General features: G+C 44.1%; 1 protein-coding gene across 2 annotated transcripts; it reads right to left on the bottom strand.

Moving 5' to 3' along the window:
* Nucleotides 1-774: 774 nt before the first annotated feature.
* dis3l2 (DIS3 like 3'-5' exoribonuclease 2) lies at nucleotides 775-18,277 on the bottom strand. Of its 2 annotated transcripts, none has more exons than XM_029642186.2 (21): nucleotides 18,171-18,277; nucleotides 15,751-16,559; nucleotides 15,470-15,600; nucleotides 15,201-15,254; nucleotides 15,018-15,119; nucleotides 14,063-14,237; nucleotides 13,861-13,901; nucleotides 13,389-13,618; nucleotides 11,071-11,244; nucleotides 10,749-10,828; nucleotides 10,488-10,600; nucleotides 10,230-10,337; nucleotides 8,560-8,793; nucleotides 8,211-8,290; nucleotides 7,449-7,632; nucleotides 7,097-7,183; nucleotides 6,109-6,256; nucleotides 5,605-5,735; nucleotides 5,111-5,215; nucleotides 4,258-4,362; nucleotides 775-3,168 (listed from the first exon to the last, which is right to left on the bottom strand). In XM_029642186.2, exons 2-21 carry the CDS (start codon nucleotides 16,520-16,522, stop codon nucleotides 3,070-3,072), a joined length of 3,153 nt encoding a protein of 1,050 aa, XP_029498046.1. In that variant the 5' UTR covers nucleotides 16,523-16,559; nucleotides 18,171-18,277; the 3' UTR covers nucleotides 775-3,069. The 2 variants fall into 2 exon arrangements, with proteins under 2 accessions (XP_029498046.1, XP_029498047.1); XM_029642187.2 differs by having other exon boundaries at nucleotides 15,751-16,582; nucleotides 18,171-18,263.
* Nucleotides 18,278-18,783: the final 506 nt, after the last annotated feature.

Below are 18,783 nucleotides of genomic sequence, written 5' to 3'. Positions count from 1 at the left end.
AGAGTCATGTGTGGGGTCATGGAGGGGAGATGTTGCACACGTACAAGGAAGATGTAGTTTTGTCTGAGTTCAATCAGTAGCACACAATCTCAATTTGTCGTGTGTGTGTGTGTGTGTCTCTCTCTGTGGTTTTTGTGGTGTGTAAATTTTAGAACTGCCAGGTCAGAAATGACCCTAAGGCAATCTTTGTACCCTGGTGGTGTACAGCTTTCATGGAAATATGAACAAAGGTGATGTTTCACTTTTTCTAATGTTGGGGTCACTCTAGGAAAAGTCAGATTTCAAGGTTAAACATAGTGGCGGGTCATTTTTGTCCCTTAAGACACACAAGGGTTAATACTTAGTGAAAGTCTACAGACCCCTTGCACAGTCTTCACATTTTGCTGCCTAAATATTACATCTAAAAAGGGATTCAATTGTATTTTTTCCTACGGATCTACACAACCTATTCCACATGAACGAAGCCTAGGTAAGAGAACCATAATCAGTCGTTGTTGCCATTAACCTCAATAGTCACTACCCTTTGAGCAGTCAGTCAGTTGTAGTAATTAGTAACGTTCCTTCCTTGACATGATGATTAAGAGGGTGTGGGGATTGCTGTGAAGTCAAATACCAATGCTTTACCATTTCAACTTCGACACGCATTTCTCCATCTTTATTGCACAAGAGCCATCTAATAACTGATTTGGTAAAAATTCACATAGGTACACCCTTTATTAAATGAATATTTGTTTTAATATTCAGAACGGTACAAAATGGACAGTACTAGAACAATTTAGTGAAGCCAATGTTTATTTGGTTCACAGGGGCCAGCCACATCAAGTACACTTTTACACCAATTCCTATGTGATCACTGCTAATACATTAATATTGTGTGTCCAGTTGGATAGTATAACATGTTAACACAGCACAGTTCTCCCACTCCCCAAGCAACAGGACGACACCTGGGTCATGTTCAGTAGAGCACAATTAAGCAAAACGTTTTGCAAAGGCAAAAAAAAAAAAGTTCTTATTGGACAAGTTGTGGTATATCCATGTTTCACTGTTTTATTACATTTTCTTCCTATTGAACATGACCCTTGTTATAGTGGACCCTGTTACAGGTTTGAGACATTGACGACCACTGCAGTCTATACATTGGCATCACCATGAGCAAGGCAATGCAAGTACACCTACAGTACTAACGTCACAAATGGAACAGTAAAAAAAAATAATAATAATGTAATCAATGAAGATGCTTGAATCCTAAATCTTACAACTGAAAGCTCAACTTATTTTCATGTAAGGCATAGATTACGTGGGCAAAATGAATGGAATATATTACGTAAAACAAGCGCAACGGAAAGGTATTGTGTGGACTGGCGGCCTAGCTCTCCCTTTCCTGTTAAAGGCCCACTACTCAAATGCTCTCGGCGACCCGATTACAAAAGACAATCACAAGCTTTTTAAAATCGCACCAACAAAACAGCCCCCTTTAAATAGAAAGCTCTGGAAATTGGTTGTTTTTGCTAATATTTAATGGACTCCAAAATTGTAATTACTTAGTAAAAAGGCAAATTAGTTATTGAAGAAAAAAACATGTCGTTTTTTTTAAACCCAGATTGTAACTCCATCTGGTCACAAAGACAAAACAGAAATTTAGGAGTGAGCTACAGCTACTCGTTAGAAATATACTACTTTAGCAACGCATCTGATTTGTGAGTTTGAACATGGCATCAAGAGTTTAAAGGAGTTCCTTGCTACTGGCACCTTACAATTTGCAGAACATTTATGGTCTCACATCATATTTGCATAACTTAATTTACAATGTAAACCAAAACAGATAAAGATTGCTTCTAGAGTAAAACAATGTTACGGAAAAAGGCACACCTGCTTATGGAGCAAGACCACTAAGATGGCTGCCCTCCAAAACAACACGAGATTTATAAATCATATTATTACTGTCATGTACAATACTGAGATGAAAGACAAAAAAAAAAAAAAAAAGTCAGTATTGTTTTGGACATGCAGGCCATTAGGAGGATTTTTATGGGAGACAAAATGGTCAAGGCCTCACATTCACAAGGTAGTTCTCAACAGCAGCATCGTACGCCATCATTTTAGAGTCACTGTCAAAACTGTCACGATAAAAGTCCATTTCACACACTTGACAACTTTGAGACACAATGGATTAGCATGCTTAGAATCTGCACTGTAAATACCAGCATGCACTGCCATAAACAGACGTATATTAGCGGATAGGGTAGGTTCATCTGTTCCTTAGTGAAAAACAAAAAGTTCTGTCAAAAAGGATTTCAGGTCTCACTTTAAACGACTTCACAAGACACTGTAGATGCTTCACAGACAATTTATAAGCAAATGTCTTGCTATATAGAAAGGGTGGCAAAGCATTTGGCAAAAAGTCAGATGTTGCTCATTGTGCGAATTCACTTAAAATAACTGAAGCCTCTACAAAGTCCTTACGAAAGAGGTTTATGAACGCTTTGCCGAGCCTTTAAAGTAGATTAATGTGGGGACGAGTGTCATACTATGAATTGAAGTGGAAAAGCACACAAGCTCTTACTAAAGGTTACAGCTACAAATAAACAATGACAATTGCATTGCGACTGAAACGACCAGTTCCAGTACACTTGACATTAATGGAACAGCTTCAATAAAACTGGTTTGAAACCTAAAATAGTTTAAGCCATCATCTTCACACATTGACTGTGTATATAATTATAATATCTAAAAATGACCTCCTAAAAAAAGGTAAAAACTGCAAAATAAAAAGTTCATTGCACAGTCTTGGCGCTTTTACAGTTAAGCAGCCAGGCCCCTGCAACAATACCACTGCTTCAGTGCTACGGTCCAGCCTCGGCTCCTCAATGGTAACTGAACTGTAAAGTTTAACTACAAAAAAGTTGCTTTTCTAATACATATAAAAAAACGTGCAAGAACGTGTGGTTTGTGTAGTCAATGTCAAAATACTGGCAAAACTTATTCGGCAGCGCTGTGTGTGTGTGTCAGAGAATGTGTGAAATGGTGCGTGTGTGCGAGTGTGTTATTCAGGACACATGAGAGTATTCATCACGCCGTCTCATTAGGCCTCTTGATGACAGCGCTGTATTTCATAGGCGCTCCATCTGCCCTCAGTTGCACATCCACCAGACTAAAGATGGAGATCTCCTAGAAGGAGAGGCCGGAACAGGACAACCCTCTGTTAGTGACAGACACTCAAAATAATAACATTCTGTTTGCATTCAGCGGCTAGTTTAACATGGGGTTGGGCTTCAATGCTCTACGGTTTAAGAAAACCTGCTTAAAAATGTCCTAGCGGTCTAGCGCCTTCAAAACAATCCAACCAAAACACTGTTCAGCTGAGCTCTTGGATTTGTATAGAGAACTGTTATCGTAGCAAATATGCTTAATCATTCAATGTACCATGGTTGGGGCCTCTGGAAACAGCAGTTGGAACATGGTTCATCTAGAGTTTCGCTTGTGTATCCAATACTTTTATTTTAAACCCCCCCACTTTTCTCAATTTTGTCTCATTGCTGTAACTCCCCAACGGGCTTGGGAGAGGCGAAGGTGGAGTCACGCGTCCTCCGAAACATGACCCGCCTAACCGCGCTCCTCAACACCTGCCAGCTTAACATGGCCCGCCACAAGGAGCCAAGTAAAGCCCCCCAGACAAACCCTCCCCTAACCCAGACCAAATTGTGCACCGCCCTATGGGACTCCCACCATAGCCGGTTGTGGCACAGCCCGGGAATTAACCCGGGTCTGTAGTAACACCTCTAGCAGTGCAATGCAGTCCCTTAAACCGCTGCGCCACTCGGGAGGCTACATCCCTTTCTGTAAGTCATTTCCGAAAGCCTAAATGGGAGCTTGGGTGAGTCGATCTTACGTTGAGGGAGCGGTCGGATAGATATTTAGTGAGACGTACCAGAGGGAAAAGAGAATGGAGGGAAGAAGGCCTGTGATCACTTGGCTAGGTTTCTTTTTTTGTGGTGAGTCACTAATGGACATAACAAATGGAAGGAACACTTAGCGGTTGTCTTCGGGACAAAATGTCACCTGCCCAGTCAAAGCAGATTGAAGATGCCTAAGCCCACTGTACGACTGCGGTCAAACTTTATTGCCCCTTAGCAGACATGCCACGCAACAGCATTTCACTTGGATGTTCATGAAATGTTCCAATCATTTTATAGGAAAACTATTAGATGGCGGTTACATTTTTATTTAAAGTCATTTGGCACGATCCCTAGGTCTTACCTGCCGTACGCTAGGCTTCCCGGCTTCCTCTGCGGCCCACACCAGAGTCAACTCCCCCTTTTTCCCCACCTTGTGGAAGTGGAACGTCTCCAGGCCATGTAGACCCTGAAGAACATGACAACACAACTTAACACATCAACTACACACCTCTGCATTCATTCAAAACAGGAGAATAATTTACTCTCATACATCTGGGTTGTGTTCATCAGGGCACGTAACAAAAATAAATGTTTTGCAACAGAAAACAAATTAGTCCAGGTAGTCCCTCCCCGTTTCAGTCCATTTTCGACCGTTTGATGTCTATTGAATATGAACCAAATTTCATTCAACGTAGTATCCATAAATGTCATTCAAATTTGACTAAAGCTTATTTTTTTGTTGTTGTAGTTGTGTAGTGCAAGAGCTGACAAATGGATGCAATCATGCTGTGTGTCAGCCAAGGTCTTGGGGTGTAAAGTTATGAAATGACGACCTAACAATGTTTACGTGAATTCTTCTCTAGACCATTGCCGGACCTTATCATGTATATCATAGTACACGATAAAGACTAGAGAGAGGACCATAAACTTGATGTGGTATCTGATGGAAAGATTAGTCACTTATGAATGGTAACCTGGGTCACACGGCACAAAATTGAAGACAACTGTCAGAATTAGAGAGGTTCTTTCTGAACTTGTCCAATATTTATTTTTAAAGAAACCCTCGAAAAGTTGATATGGTGTGCCCCAAATCAGCAGCCGTCGTGTTTGGCACTGTACGGACCCAAGCAGTAGATAAGACAAAAAATCTCAAAATCAGATCATCTGGTAACGTCACACAAAATGAATACTGCCATGGTTCGAGTGGCACTCACTTTGCAGTAGATGCGTTTCTGCACCCCGTAGCGAAGCACGAGGACGTCGAAGGCCTGGTCCAGAATTCCCATCACCATGGCCTCAGAGTCCAGAGGACCACTCTCCTGCAAGAGGGGGGGGGCAAATAACATTCTGCACAGTGCCACACTTGGGTTGCCCTGAATGCAACACCAGGGGCTAAATCCTAACTGGAGATATGAGTGTGTAACAGCTCTGGGTTCAAATAGTATTTGTTTAATTTCAAATAGTTCATAGTTCGTTTAAGGTTGCCTGGTGCAATGGAACCAATAGACCAGTCCCAAAAGTACACCACCCATCTAAGACTTAGCACTCAATTAATTGCTCATAGTATTTCAAACCATATCTGGTATAGGGCCCTCAAATGCAACTCCGAACGTCAAAGCCGGTTCAACTGGATTTTCTCATTGTTCCCCTCTAATCGGGGACCGATTTAAACCTGGGACACCAGGTGGGTGCAAAGTCTTGGGTGTACCTTGACGAACACACTGAAGAACAGCTCTGAGCTGAGCTCCTGGACTCTCTTAGAGGCAGTCTTCTTATCGTTGCAGTGGGACGCCTGCTTCTGCACCTCCTCCCCTTTCAACTCCAGGTGAGTACCACAGCCTACACAAACCAGAAATAAGCAAAGAATGTATTGTAAAGACAAGACAGGCAAAACGACACACACACACTGGAGTCAACTTGAACTACTACTCTCTTACAGAGATGGCAGCACTACACCATCAAAAATTAGTGAATCTCAGACAGACACAGGGACAAAAAAGAAACATCAGCTCAGATTCAGGGTGTTTTGGAATCTAAGGGCCGCTTTTGTGTTTTACCACATTGCTATTCCACCAGCAGAGCCACATTTTCTTTGGGCACTACCACACAGCTGAGACACCGCCCTGCCCTCGGTCCACCCCTCTTAACACAGCGAAGCCATTGTTCTCTAATGGGGTAAAACGCACACACAGCACAGTGTCTCACCACCCACCAAGAGAGGCGGCCAGCAGCCTGTGGACGATGACATCAGCGTAGCGCCGTATGGGCGAGGTGAAGTGGGTGTAGAAGGGTACGTTGAGGGCGTAGTGACGGAACAGGAGTTCCTCCTTCAACACCCCCGTACAGAAGTACATAGCCATCTGGGGAGGGAAGCATTCACATATCATTGGTCACAGTGAATTTTTATTTTTATTATTTTTTAATTTTACCCTCTTTTCGTGATATCCAATTGTTAGTAATTACTATCTCGTCTCATCGCTACAACTACCATATGGGCTCGGGAGAGACGAAGGTCAAAAGCCACGCGTCCTCCGAAATACAACCAAACCAAGCCGCACTGCTTCTTAATACAGCACGCATCCAACCCGGAAGCCAGCCGCACCAATGTGTGGGAGAAAACACTGCACCTGGCGACCTTGGTTAGCGCGCCCGGTCCGCCACAGGAGTCGCTGGTGCGCGATGAGACAAGGATATCCCTACCGGCCAAACCCTCCCTAACCCGGACGACGTTAGGCCAATTGTGCGTCGCCCCAGAGACCTCCCGGTTGCGGCCGGCTGTGACAGAGCCTGGACGCAAACCCAGAGTCTCTGGTGGCACAGCTAGTGCTGCGATGCAGTGCCCTAGACCACTGCGGCACCCGGGAGGCACACAGTGACATTTTTGAAGTTGGCTCAAAAGCAAAATAGCGAGAGAGAGTGTAGAAGGTAGCCTTCAACACGACCCCATTGACATTAACCAGTATAATACAAATAGATGTGCTAAATGTTTTGGACATTATGTTTGGCTAGCTGGGGGTAGCCCAAGAGGAAAACACATAGGGACAATCCAGATAAACATAGAGCTACAGCCCCAGTAGACTAGCGGTGGACTGAAACAACCGAACACAGGAAGCCAAAGGAGGGACACAGGAAAGAGACACCAGCGATAGGACTGCTAAGGCAGCAGTATAGAGAGACGACGGGTAGTGGCACACACTAACCTGCATGGGTCTGGAGCACATGTGGGTCAGGACCTCTTTCCTGGCGCTGGTGTACTCGTCATCGCCAAGAGTCTCATTCAAACTTTTCTATTGAGGGGAGGGGCAGAATGCATTCCGGCTGAATTTATGTGCTTCAGAGAATGTGTGTGTCCATTTGGTATTAATATATGAGCAGCGATGTAAGATGGTAAGGGGGAGATGGTAAGGACAAGGGACAAGTTAAAAATAAACATACATACGTGAACATTTGTTTTAAAAAGTTGTATTCTGCATTTCTGTTATTTTTGAGTAGGCCTCCCATTGACAGACTCGTTGTGTTTTAGAGTGCATGCTGGGAGTTGGAGATACCCACATGGAGCGTCCCGGCCGTGGAGAAGTCGATGTGGAGGCCCATCTGGTCGCAGAACTCCTGCAGGTCGTCCACCATCTTGGTCTGGGGCGGGGGGTGGCGTCGCAGCAGGGCCTTGTTGGGGAAGGAGCGGTAGATCTGGTGGGCCGTGGCCATGTTGGCCAGCAACATGAACTCCTCTACCAACCTGGGAGAGAAGACAGCGAGAAAAGCAGTCAAACAAAAACTTGACATGCAAGACATTGTATAGAATCGGATAGTATCTCCATCTGAGAGCACCGTCGCCGTTCAGCTCACTTTAATTCCGTTAGCTTGCTTAGGGAGCCGACTCTTTGGGTATGTATGCACATACAGAGTGTACAAAACATTAGGAACACCTTAATATTGAGTTGCACATCCTTTTGCCCTCAGAACAGCCTCAATTCATCAGGTCATGGACTCTAAGGTGTTGAAAGCTTTCCACAGGGATGCTGGGCCATGTTGACTCCAATGCTTCCCACAGTTGTGTCAAGTTGGCTGGATGTCCTTTGCGTGGCGGAACATTCTTGATACACACTGGAAACTATTAAGCGTTGCATTTCTTGACTCAAACTGGTGCGCTGTCTCCTCCCCTTCATCTACACTGATTGACGTGGATTTAACAAGTGACAAAAAGGGATTATGGCTTTTACATGGAGTCGCCTGGTCATTCTACCTCATGGAAGGAGCAGGTGTTCCTAATGTTTTGTACATTCGGAGTATGTGTATTGTGTGGGGTTGACTTACTTGTTGCTGTCCCTGTACTGGTAGACATAGCATCCCTGGGGCATGCTGGTCTCTCTGTCTAGCGTGAAAGACAGCTTCAACTGCGAAAAAACAAAGGAGATCATAGTCATCATTCTGAGATTTAGCTCTGTCCTTTCACATGGTAAAAATAGACAAACGTTTTTGTAAATCTTTAGATTCAAAAAGTCTCGGGGTAGCAGTGCAGATCGAGGATCGGGTCCCCTGTTCATTCATTGTGATCTACAAGGCTAAACTGATCCAATATCAGCACTCCTATTTCGAGACCTTCTGACAACAGCACAAAAATGGCATGACACAGCTGTCCTATACTATGCAGCTTCCCTCTAACCTGGTCAAGGCGCAGGGCGCCACCCTGAAAGCGCTGGGCACGGAGCCTCTTGGCGATGGCGTGCAGGTTGAGCACGGCCTGGTGGATCTCGTCCATGGGGTGCTCGGCGGCACAGGGGGGCAGCTCGTCTGCCTGGAACAGCTTGTCGGGGGCCTCGATCATGCTCTGGGCGTGGTCGTAGCTCAGCTTGACGCAGGAGCGGATCACCGAGCGACCGAACCACTCACTCAGGATCTAGAGGGGTAGAGACAGAGTGTGGTGAATGTGCCACACATCTGCATACAGTGCATTTGGAAAGTATTCAGACCCCTTGACTTTTTCCACATTTAGTTATGTTACAGCCTTATTCTAAAAAGTTCCCTACATCACAATACCCCATTACGACAAAACAGGTTTCTAGAATTGTTTCAAAATATGTAAATGTGATATTTCAGTTTATACAAGTATTCAGACCCTTTGTTGAAGCACCTTTTGGCAGTGATTACAGCTTAGAGTCTTTCTGGGTATGAAGCTACAAGTTTACCACACCTGTATTTGGAGAGTTTCTCCCATTCTTCTCAAGCACTGTCAGGTCAGATGGGTAGCGTTGCTGCGCAGCTATTTTCAGGTCTCTCCAGAGATGTTCGATTGGTTTAAGTCCGGGCCACTCAAGGACATTCAGAGACTTGTCTCGAAGCCACTCCTGCGTTGTCTTGGCTGTGTGCTTAGGGTCGTTGTCCTGTTGGAAGTTGAACCTTCTCCCCAGTCGGAGGGCCTGAATGCTCTGGAACAGGTTTTCATCAAGGATCTCTGTACTTTGCTCCATTCATCTTTCCCTCGATCCTGACCAGTCTCTGTTCCTGAAGCTGAAAAACATCCCCACAGCATGATGCTGCTGCCACCATCATGCGTCACCGTAGGGATGGTGCCAGGTTTCCTCCAGAATTTTCTCCCATCTCCACAGCAGAACCATAGGGTTCTTGGTCACCTCCCTGACCAAGGCCCTTCTCCCCCGATTGCTCAGTTGGGCCGGGTGGCCAACTCTAGGAAGAATCTTGGTGGTTCCAAACTTCTTCCATTTAAGAATGGAGGCCACTGTGGTCTTTGGGACCTTCAATGCTACAGACATTTTTTTTGGTACCCTTCCCCAGATCTGTGCCTCGACACAATCCTGTCTCGGAGCTCTACGGACAATTCCTTCAACCTCATGGCTTGGTTTTTGCTCTGACATGCACTGTCAACTGTGGGACCTTATTTATAAACACACACGTCTTTCCAAATCATGACCAATCAATTGAATTTACCACGGATGGACTCCAATCAAGTTGTAGAAACATTTCAAGGATGATCAATGGAAACAGGATGTACCCGAGCTCAATTGAGTCTCTTCGCAACGGGTCTGAATACCTAAGTAAATAAGGTGTTTTTTATTTTGTATAAATTAGCAAACATTTCTAAAAATCTGTTTTTCGCTTTGTCATTATGGGGTATTTTGTGTAGACTGAGGATTTTAGATTTTTTAAATCCATTTTAGAATTAGACTAATGTAACAAAATATGGAAAAAGGGAAAGGGTCTGAATACACTGTATAGTATTATAAAAAAATAAAAAAATCCATGCAATACAATTACAGTGCCGCAGCTTCTGGTTTCTATGGAAACACTAGCATACTTAGTTTGAAGGTGTTGTACCTTGCCCTCAGGGGTGATCTTCCAGATGACTGAGAAGGTGAGTCTGTCAGTCAGGGGGTTTAGACTGCACAGCTCCTCACACAGCAGACGAGGCAACATGGGGATCACCTGGGAGTGGCACAGGCCAACGTCAACAGTTAACTTACTGTATGCCCAGCTGGTAATTATCTAATAGTCAGAATTTACTTGATAATGAATGAATGTATTATTGGAGCAATTGACTAATACATGAATCATTTAGTAATAACAAACAAAGACCTTTTGAACCATGTAGACACTGGTGGCTCGCCGACTGGCGATGAAGTCCAGCGCATTGCCTTCTTCCACGAAATAACTCACGTCAGCAATGTGGACGCCCAGCTCAAAGTTGCCTAACAAAGAGAACATACCAGGAGAACTTTTGTCATTGATGAATTCCACAAGTCAATAAAAACATGAGTAAATTCAAAACCAGTCTTTATTAATAAACCATCAAAATTGCATTTCCTATGCTTCATTTCCAAACACAAAATGGCTCACCGTCGGGCAGTGGTTTGCAAGACAACGCATCGTCCAGGTCTCTGGCGGTAGCTGGGTCAATTGTGAATATGCATTCTTTCCTGAATAGAAAACAATAACTCTGCATATATGAGTGTTGTCTCCACCTGTTCAGTTGTGTCAAATTAGTATTTATAAAAAAGGCAAAGACAATGGCGCAATACATATGTACATCGAGTGGCTCCATTGGAATTGGGCATGCGAGAGCCTTTGTGTACGGCGTCAATGACAACTGTGGGAGTTGCGTCTGAGAACTGACGACTTCCTGATATGGATGGCGTATTTGTGAGTGTCCTCTACTCACCTCAGGTCTCTCCTGTTGCCTAACTCCTCAGGGGGGATGGTCCAGGGCAGCTTCTGGGGCAGGCAGCCCAGCACCTCGACAGAGAACTCGGAGAAGTCCACGTCGTACTCTAACAAGATGCCCTCGGTCTCCGGCTCAATCTCCCCGGCCTGGCCCAGAGTCTTAGCAAGTCGACTGGGGGGGGGGGGGGCATAAGGAGGACTGTCAGCATCCAATAGATATGGGCAAGATGTGTGCTTCGATGTAACTTTATAAAAGTTTAATACATAGATAATGAGTGTCGTAGAGCTGATCCTCTAGAAGCACAAGTGCATTATCCCCTACTAGAATTCACAGACAAGCACTTACACTGTGGGCAGGTACACCACCCTGTACGCCAAAAGGTTAGCTCCCACAGAGTGAGTAATGTGGGTTTGCAATATAAAGCAGGCATTCAGTTACATTTCCATTGAAAGTTAGAATGGGCGAAACGAGTGACCTAAGAGACTGAGCGTGGTAGGATCGTCTGTGCCAGGCACACCGGTTCCGGTACCACTAAAACATCCGGCCTCATGGGACTTTCACTAGGGCTGTCCAGGGATTATTATCCCTGAACATGGATTATCGCACTGTTCGTGTTGCTGCAACATAAGCCATCTGACTGTAAAGTTATTTTACCGAAATCCTTCATTTAAGGAAAAACATTCCCAATTCCCTCAACCCTTGCTCGCTTTACGTGACATGTACGCATCGTGACCACTGTTGCCTGACATATAGCCCATCAATAAACTGGTTATAAAACTGAACACGCGGGAAAGGAGGGAAAGGGGAAGTCAGATGTGTGGAAGAAAATTTGACAAGTTGTGGAAACTACTGAAGATCAAGAAAAATAAGTTAAGAAGCAAGCGCTGCATGCATATTGGCCAAACAGGTGGTGAGAAAAGTAATACCAAAGAGGCCATTCTAACAACAAAAAAAGTGAAAAGCCTTAATCACAGCATGGCAAAGAATAAAAACAGCCAAAATTGTGCAATTGCTTTCTCCAACATGTGGTTACGTAAGGCTTGGAGCTCGGAGAATCAGTAGGCGATTAAACAAACATTCAAAACCAGCAACAGAAGCATGACCTGTCTTATTTCTGTAGATATGTATAATTTATAGTCAGGCACATTTAACAGTTGGGCTATTGATTATAGACCTTATCAAGTTGGGGTTTCCCCGCTCCTCACTTTTCTCAGACAATAAGGAAAGAGCTGTTCTGATCTCCTCAGTCGGTTTTCTCAATGCCTCAGTCGCCATTGTTCTCAAAACCAATATGCTGGTTAACTTTGCTATTATGCACAAAGCAACATGGTCTAGGAAAAGGCGCCAATTCAACAGCACACTGATGTTTCAGAACCGCAGACAATGACCGCTATCCAACGCAGGAGAAAGGCAATTTGTTATAAAATATAATATTTTATTGTGGCACCATCGTCCTTACATAATGTAACCATATGCAATTTGAGTAGCGTAGAATGTACAGTGCCATCCCCAAGGCCTCCGCAATGGATTAGTCCACTCAGACAGGCGTGAAGCAGACAGGCGTCTTGAGCAGCTATCGACCAAACAATCGATCAGTCGACTAAATGGAGTTCGCCCTACTTTTCCACGCACAACGTGTCTAGGGTTTACCGCGAATGGTGCAGCAACCCCCCCCCCCCCCCAAAAGAATCCAATCATTGGCAGTCCTATGGGCGAAAACAGTATGATGAGAGGTCAAAGGAGACTGACAAAAATCGTACAAGCTAACAGACGGGCCACAAACGGCGCAGTACAACAGTGGTGTGCAGAACCGCATCTCGGGAACACGGATGGGCTAGTGCAGCAGACGACCACAACCGGGTTCCACTCCTATCAGCTAAAAACAAAAAGTGGCTCCAGGGGGCACGCGATCACCAACACTTTACAATTGAGGAGTGGAAAAACATTACTTGGTCCAACGAATCCCCGTTCCTGTTGAGTCATGCTGACTGGCAGAACCAGGATATGGCTAAGCAGCATGAGTCCATGGCTCCATCCTGCCTAGTGTCAACAGTACAGGCTGGTGGCAGTGGTGTAATGTTTTCCTTGGTACTTGTTTGGTCCCTCGATATACCAACATTTCCATGCCCTGAAGAATTCAGGCTGGTTTAGAGGCAAGGGGGGGTACCAGATAGGTGTACCTAAAACTCTAGAATTATTTTACGAGCCATCAAGTCAAACACTTATGCGTGAAGGAGAGTATAAACGAACGAGACAATGCTACAGGGTAGGGATGAAGACAATTCCCTACAGTGAGACAGTGACTCATTACATACCCCTCTGCAAAGTTGCTGTCGTCTGGCCAGCTGGTAATGCGGACGATGAACAGGATACTGGCGTAGTCTCCCGGGCGGGAGCAAAAGTCGTGGGGGCAATCTGGCAGGGGAACATTTACCCGTGGAACACGGTGGTCAACAGGAGAGAACATGGCAAAGGGCTTGTCCGGGAGGAACTTGAGGAAGCCTGTGGCGGCCCGCGAGTGCTTCTGCTCCACTATGTACACCACCTAGGAGAAGGTGCAGATGAGGACACAAGAACATCGATTTTGACTAATGAAAAAAAACTAAAGCAAAGAGAAGCGAACCCTTTGACAGAAGGATAGGTCTCAATGCAAATGTTTCTGTAGAGCGAGATGTTTGTTGGAAATCAGTACATTTTCTTTTAAAATGTTTGTGACTAGAAGTAGGTCTTTCTTCATGCAATAGCACAACAGCCATAAGGATCCAATTTCAAAATAAAACTGCTTACCTTAGCAGTCCTTTGGAGTATCTCTTTTTTAATTCCATCTTCTGCAGAGGCAGAACAGCAAAATTAATTGGGGAAAGTGCTCGAAGTTACCAATCGGTGTCGATTTCCTATTTTTGTCAAATGGATTTGCTCTACAGTTTTGAGAACTATTGCCATAAATGTGTGTGGTTTCATTAAACCTGCTGAGGGGAAATCCCTGTACCTGTGGTGTTGAGGCTGATGTTCTCCACCCTCTTGGCCAGTTGTTCCTCAGCTTCAGTCTCGGCTTCCACAATGACATCAGGACTGGGGGGGCGTTTGGTCTTCTTTCCTGGTGTCTGGCTCCTCCCAGACTGGGTCTCTGGTTCGCTCACGCCTTCACTGTCTGACTTCACAACCTGTACACGTACAACAACTTCGTTCTGTTTTTAGGATAGCCACTGTGCATCAGCAGTGTTGGAGACGATCTGACTTGAGCCAGTTTTGGTCTGTTTGTAACAGTATAATTAACCTGGCAGTAGTGATCGTCGGGTTAGACGGAATGATCTATGTGCATTGTATTTTAGCAGAAGGAGTACAAAGGGGGTCTGGAAGGGGGGGCTTAGTCAGAAAATATAAATATATGTGCTTGTGTGACGTGTCGGGGTCTTTTGCTGGTGCAAAATCCAGCGAAGTGAATAAATCTAGCTTGAAGCTAACAGAGGGTAAATGGTGTATATTATGAAGACCATGACAAGTTATTGCCTCAGTGGATATAAATGAGTGGTTCACAAACTTAAGTGCCATAACCATAGACATCGTTGGTCATAACCATTGACAGTTGGTCGTAACCCACCTAAATCTACTTGAATATTCTTGAATGTAGGGGAAACACTGATACTCCTATTACATAGCAGTGTATAAGATATAGCTGCTCTACACAGTGTACAAATGTATGTATCAAGAATGGTCCACAACCCAAAGGACATCCAGACAAATTTACAAAACTGTGGGAATTACTGGAGTCGACACAGGCCAGCATCCCTGTGGAACGCTTTAGACACCTTGTAGTCCATGCCCCAACGAATTGAGGCTGTTCTGACGGCAAGGGGGGGGTGCGACTCAGTATTAGGAAGGTGTTCTTAACGTTGTGTACAGTGTATTTATGCTGAGGCGGAATCTTCCTCCATGGAGCTCACCTTCCACTGCTCCTGAGGGAGAACTTGCACCACTACCACATCCCCGTTCAGGGCCCTGTTGCGGGCTGCGGTTCCATCCAGGAAGATATCCCGCTTGCCATCCTGCAGAGATGCACAGTCCCATTAGACAAATATTACTGCCAACACCTATAAGCTACTGTATATTTCTATTGACACACTCACCGGTGCTGCAATGAAAGCCTCGTGGTACTTTTTGGGGTTGATTCTTATGGATCCCTGAAAATAATATGGAAATGTTTCTATTAGTAGGCTAAACTTGTCACGCCATCATGTCAGATAATCTTTGACCGATAAAGCCTTAGGTCAGAATTTTCTGACCTTCGGTAAACAAGTAACCGTTTACAATAGTGAGGTTAATTGGTTTGATACAATAACTTATATATATATATAATTTTTTGTATGAAGGTCTAGTCTTAGAACGCTGGTTTTACCTGAATGAGCTCTCCTCTCTTTAGGCCGTGGGAAACGTCCTCTGTGGTCATGTACGCTTCAAACACTTGCTTCTTTGATCCTCCTTGGCTTCCTCTAGTCTTCTTACCCTTGTCAGAAGGCGTAGAGGCACCTGAGGATGAAAATAGAAGTCCGATTACAATCCAACACCTACATCTTCAACAGCAAATGCAGCTGTTTGCAAACGCTTGATCACACATGACAACTTTGCAGTCAGGGTATTTCAAAAAGTATATTCAATTTAGTCAAGACCATTTTTTACCTTGTGGTTGCATGTTTTTGGATTTGTTAAGGGGGGATGTTGACATGTCTGCATCGAAGTCAGGATACATGGGTCCACCTCTCTTGTTATCTGCGTTGGTCTTTGGCACATTCTTATTCTTGGACTTCTTCTTCTCTTGCGCTTGAGCTGGGAAAGATGAGAAGGCTTTCGGGGGGGATGCCCCATAACTCATGTCCTTGTTCACTTGGTTACTTGTGGGCACTTTGTAAGCATGGTCTTTGTAGTCTTTGTTTCTTATCTGTTGTTGCTGCTGCTGGGAGTCCCTCTGTTTGAGGGAGGCAAACTCCTCACCGGACTCCACATCTCCATCCTGACTGGTGTTGGTGTCCCTCCTCTCCCCGCGTCGCTGCTTGTCGGAAACCCCCTGCCTCCTCTCCGGCTCCTGCAGGGCTCCTCGACTATTCAGCTTGTCCATGTACAAGGACAGAGAGCTCTCTTCACCTCCTTTACCTTTCATAGGCGAAGGCGAGAAGTCACTCGAGTCAGAGCACTCGATAAACGCCTGGTCCCTTTTTCTCTGCGGTATGTCTTGTTTTTCGCTGTAAGCTAATCCCTGCCTCTGTTCGCTCGGCCCCCTCTCTTCCCCCTGTTGTTGGACATACTGGTCCAGGTAGGATCTGAACTTGCTACTGTGATGCTGGCTGAGGAGTCTGGCATAGGCATCTTTCTGATGAGGGACAGTGGACTGGCTCGGTCCACGTTTGCCATCCCGAGGCCTGTTGCCTCCCTTGGATTGATGAGGAGGATCCATTTGCCTAAGATATGTCCTTGTCCTGTGAGAGTACTGCCTAGAAGAAGTAAAAACAGACAACTTTACCGGTGTTAACTAGATTGATAATGCATTCATTCTATCAATGTAATACATTATTCTGGTGAGCACTGCTTTATTAGTCTTTCAGGGCAACAAGTTAGGACAGGCCTAGGTACAGCTTCTCTTCTAACTATAGTTAAACAAATGGCCTACCAAATGTAAGAAATAAGCAAAAACTAATTAAATTTGGGGTGAAAGTAGCCTAAGCCAGTAGACTACATGGTCCAGTACGGAGTATCAGCTAAATAAATATTTACGGTGGATCGAACTGAGCAGGTAGCCAGCCTACTTTTCAGAGTGACTTCTTTGACAAACATCACATGATAGGCGAAACAGCCTGTGCAGACCACAAAAAACAAGACGTTTACATGCCATAGTATACCGTCTAAGAGCAACATATCCCAGGCATCTTATCGGAGTTTCTCATAACCGGGCTGCAAGCTTTTTTGGGATATTGTAAACGGATATGATGTTTATTAAATGCGTCAACTCAAACACAGAATACTTGAGTATGTCGAATAAAAACTGGATAATTGTATGTAAACGTGGTCAATTAGTAGATGATCTTATCAAGAGCCACTTTGATCTTAAGATAGCTAGTGGAGACAACCACATATCATTATCAAATACAGTATACGAACATTCCATCCCACCTAAACAATTGATAGCGTTCTGCAAAAAAAAAAACTTTACTACACAGCTTAAAAACTATGAATTAAAAATGTGAAAACATTAATATTTTAGACATGAAGGTATCCATAAGCAAACATTTCAATGTGAAAATTGGTGGATATAACAGCGTTCCCAGAAATAAACTCTTCACGTATACAATTATACCAGCAAAAAACATACAGATACGTAGATTGACTAGTTAGTTGCCACTTTGACCAATCTGTTAAACTGAAAGGCTGCTTTGTCTAGCTAGTTTACGTGACCTCCACGTTATTTGGCTCCATCCACACTGATGCAAGGCTACCCAACCCTGTTCCTGGAGAGCTACCGTATGTTCTCGCTTCCATCCTAATCTAGCGCACCTGACTCTAATAATTAGCTGGTTGATTAACTAACCTGATTCAGTTTAAACGAGGGTTGGATCGAAATCTACAGGAGGTTAACGTTAGCTCTCCAGCAACATGGTTGAGAGCCCTGCACGGACTGACGTGTGGTCAAAGATTGTGGCCAAGTTGACACAGCTGCAAACACTAATTTGATTTAGCCATGCATGACATCAAGTTATTTGCTAACTAACTAAGACAATGTAATTTAGCTAGTTAGTTAACTAGACTCGCTACCTAACGTTAGTTATACCAGAAACACAAGCAACCTCATACACCTCAGTTTTTATTTTCACTCACCAATTATAGGTTTCGATTATCAATTTTCCTGAGTCATAACATGTCCTGAGGCTGAACTAAATATCCAGTTAGCAATTGTAGTAGCTATAACTCGCCAATGTTGCTTCCGTTCAGCGCTAACGTTAGCTAGTAAGTTAGTCGATATAACCAAACTTGAACTTTGTATAACAAGTCAGCTGTAAATGACAGTTGGTTATACGAAAAGTAGATTGCTATAAACAAGACGACATTACCTGAATGCTGTCCTGCTGTTGTTCGCTTCGTGAAATCGATTAGGTAGCTTTTGTTAGCTAGTTACATGACTAGCAAACGTTAAACTATTTCCGGGGGTTGGGTCAAAGTGCATGCTGGGAAAGAAAGTTTACGACGCCGTTCGCGAAATGTTCCATGCTATTCGGGATACTTGGGACGACCCTACCGCATTGAAGTTGACATGTACAATGGTTAAGGTGGTTGAGTATTGTGACCTATTGGATGACTTCCATGTTATCTAATTTTTGAATATTCAGAAAGCATTTGATACCGTAACTCACAGTTTTATCTTTGATTGTCTTAAGCATTGGAAGTTTAGTAACGATATTAGAACGCTGCATAATGGTGCCAATAGCTGTATCAAACTCTGTCATGGAACATCCTCAAGGTTTAACATTTACCAAGGAATACGACAAAGTTGTCCAATCTCACCTTTTTTTTGTTAGTATCTCAAACCTTATGCTCATTAGTTTATCACAGTCAATCTGAAGGCATTTATAAATGAGAACTTGTTCTCAACTTGCCTACCTGGTTAAATAAAGGTGAAATAAATCAAATTACTTTCCATGCCAGAGTGCTCAAGATATTCCAACT

This window comes from Oncorhynchus nerka, linkage group LG9b, assembly GCF_034236695.1.
Source record: "Oncorhynchus nerka isolate Pitt River linkage group LG9b, Oner_Uvic_2.0, whole genome shotgun sequence".
In the NCBI taxonomy this organism is placed as follows: domain Eukaryota; kingdom Metazoa; phylum Chordata; class Actinopteri; order Salmoniformes; family Salmonidae; genus Oncorhynchus; species Oncorhynchus nerka.
Note: the sequence above shows the minus strand (reverse complement) of the source record. Positions and strands in the feature narration are given on the sequence as shown.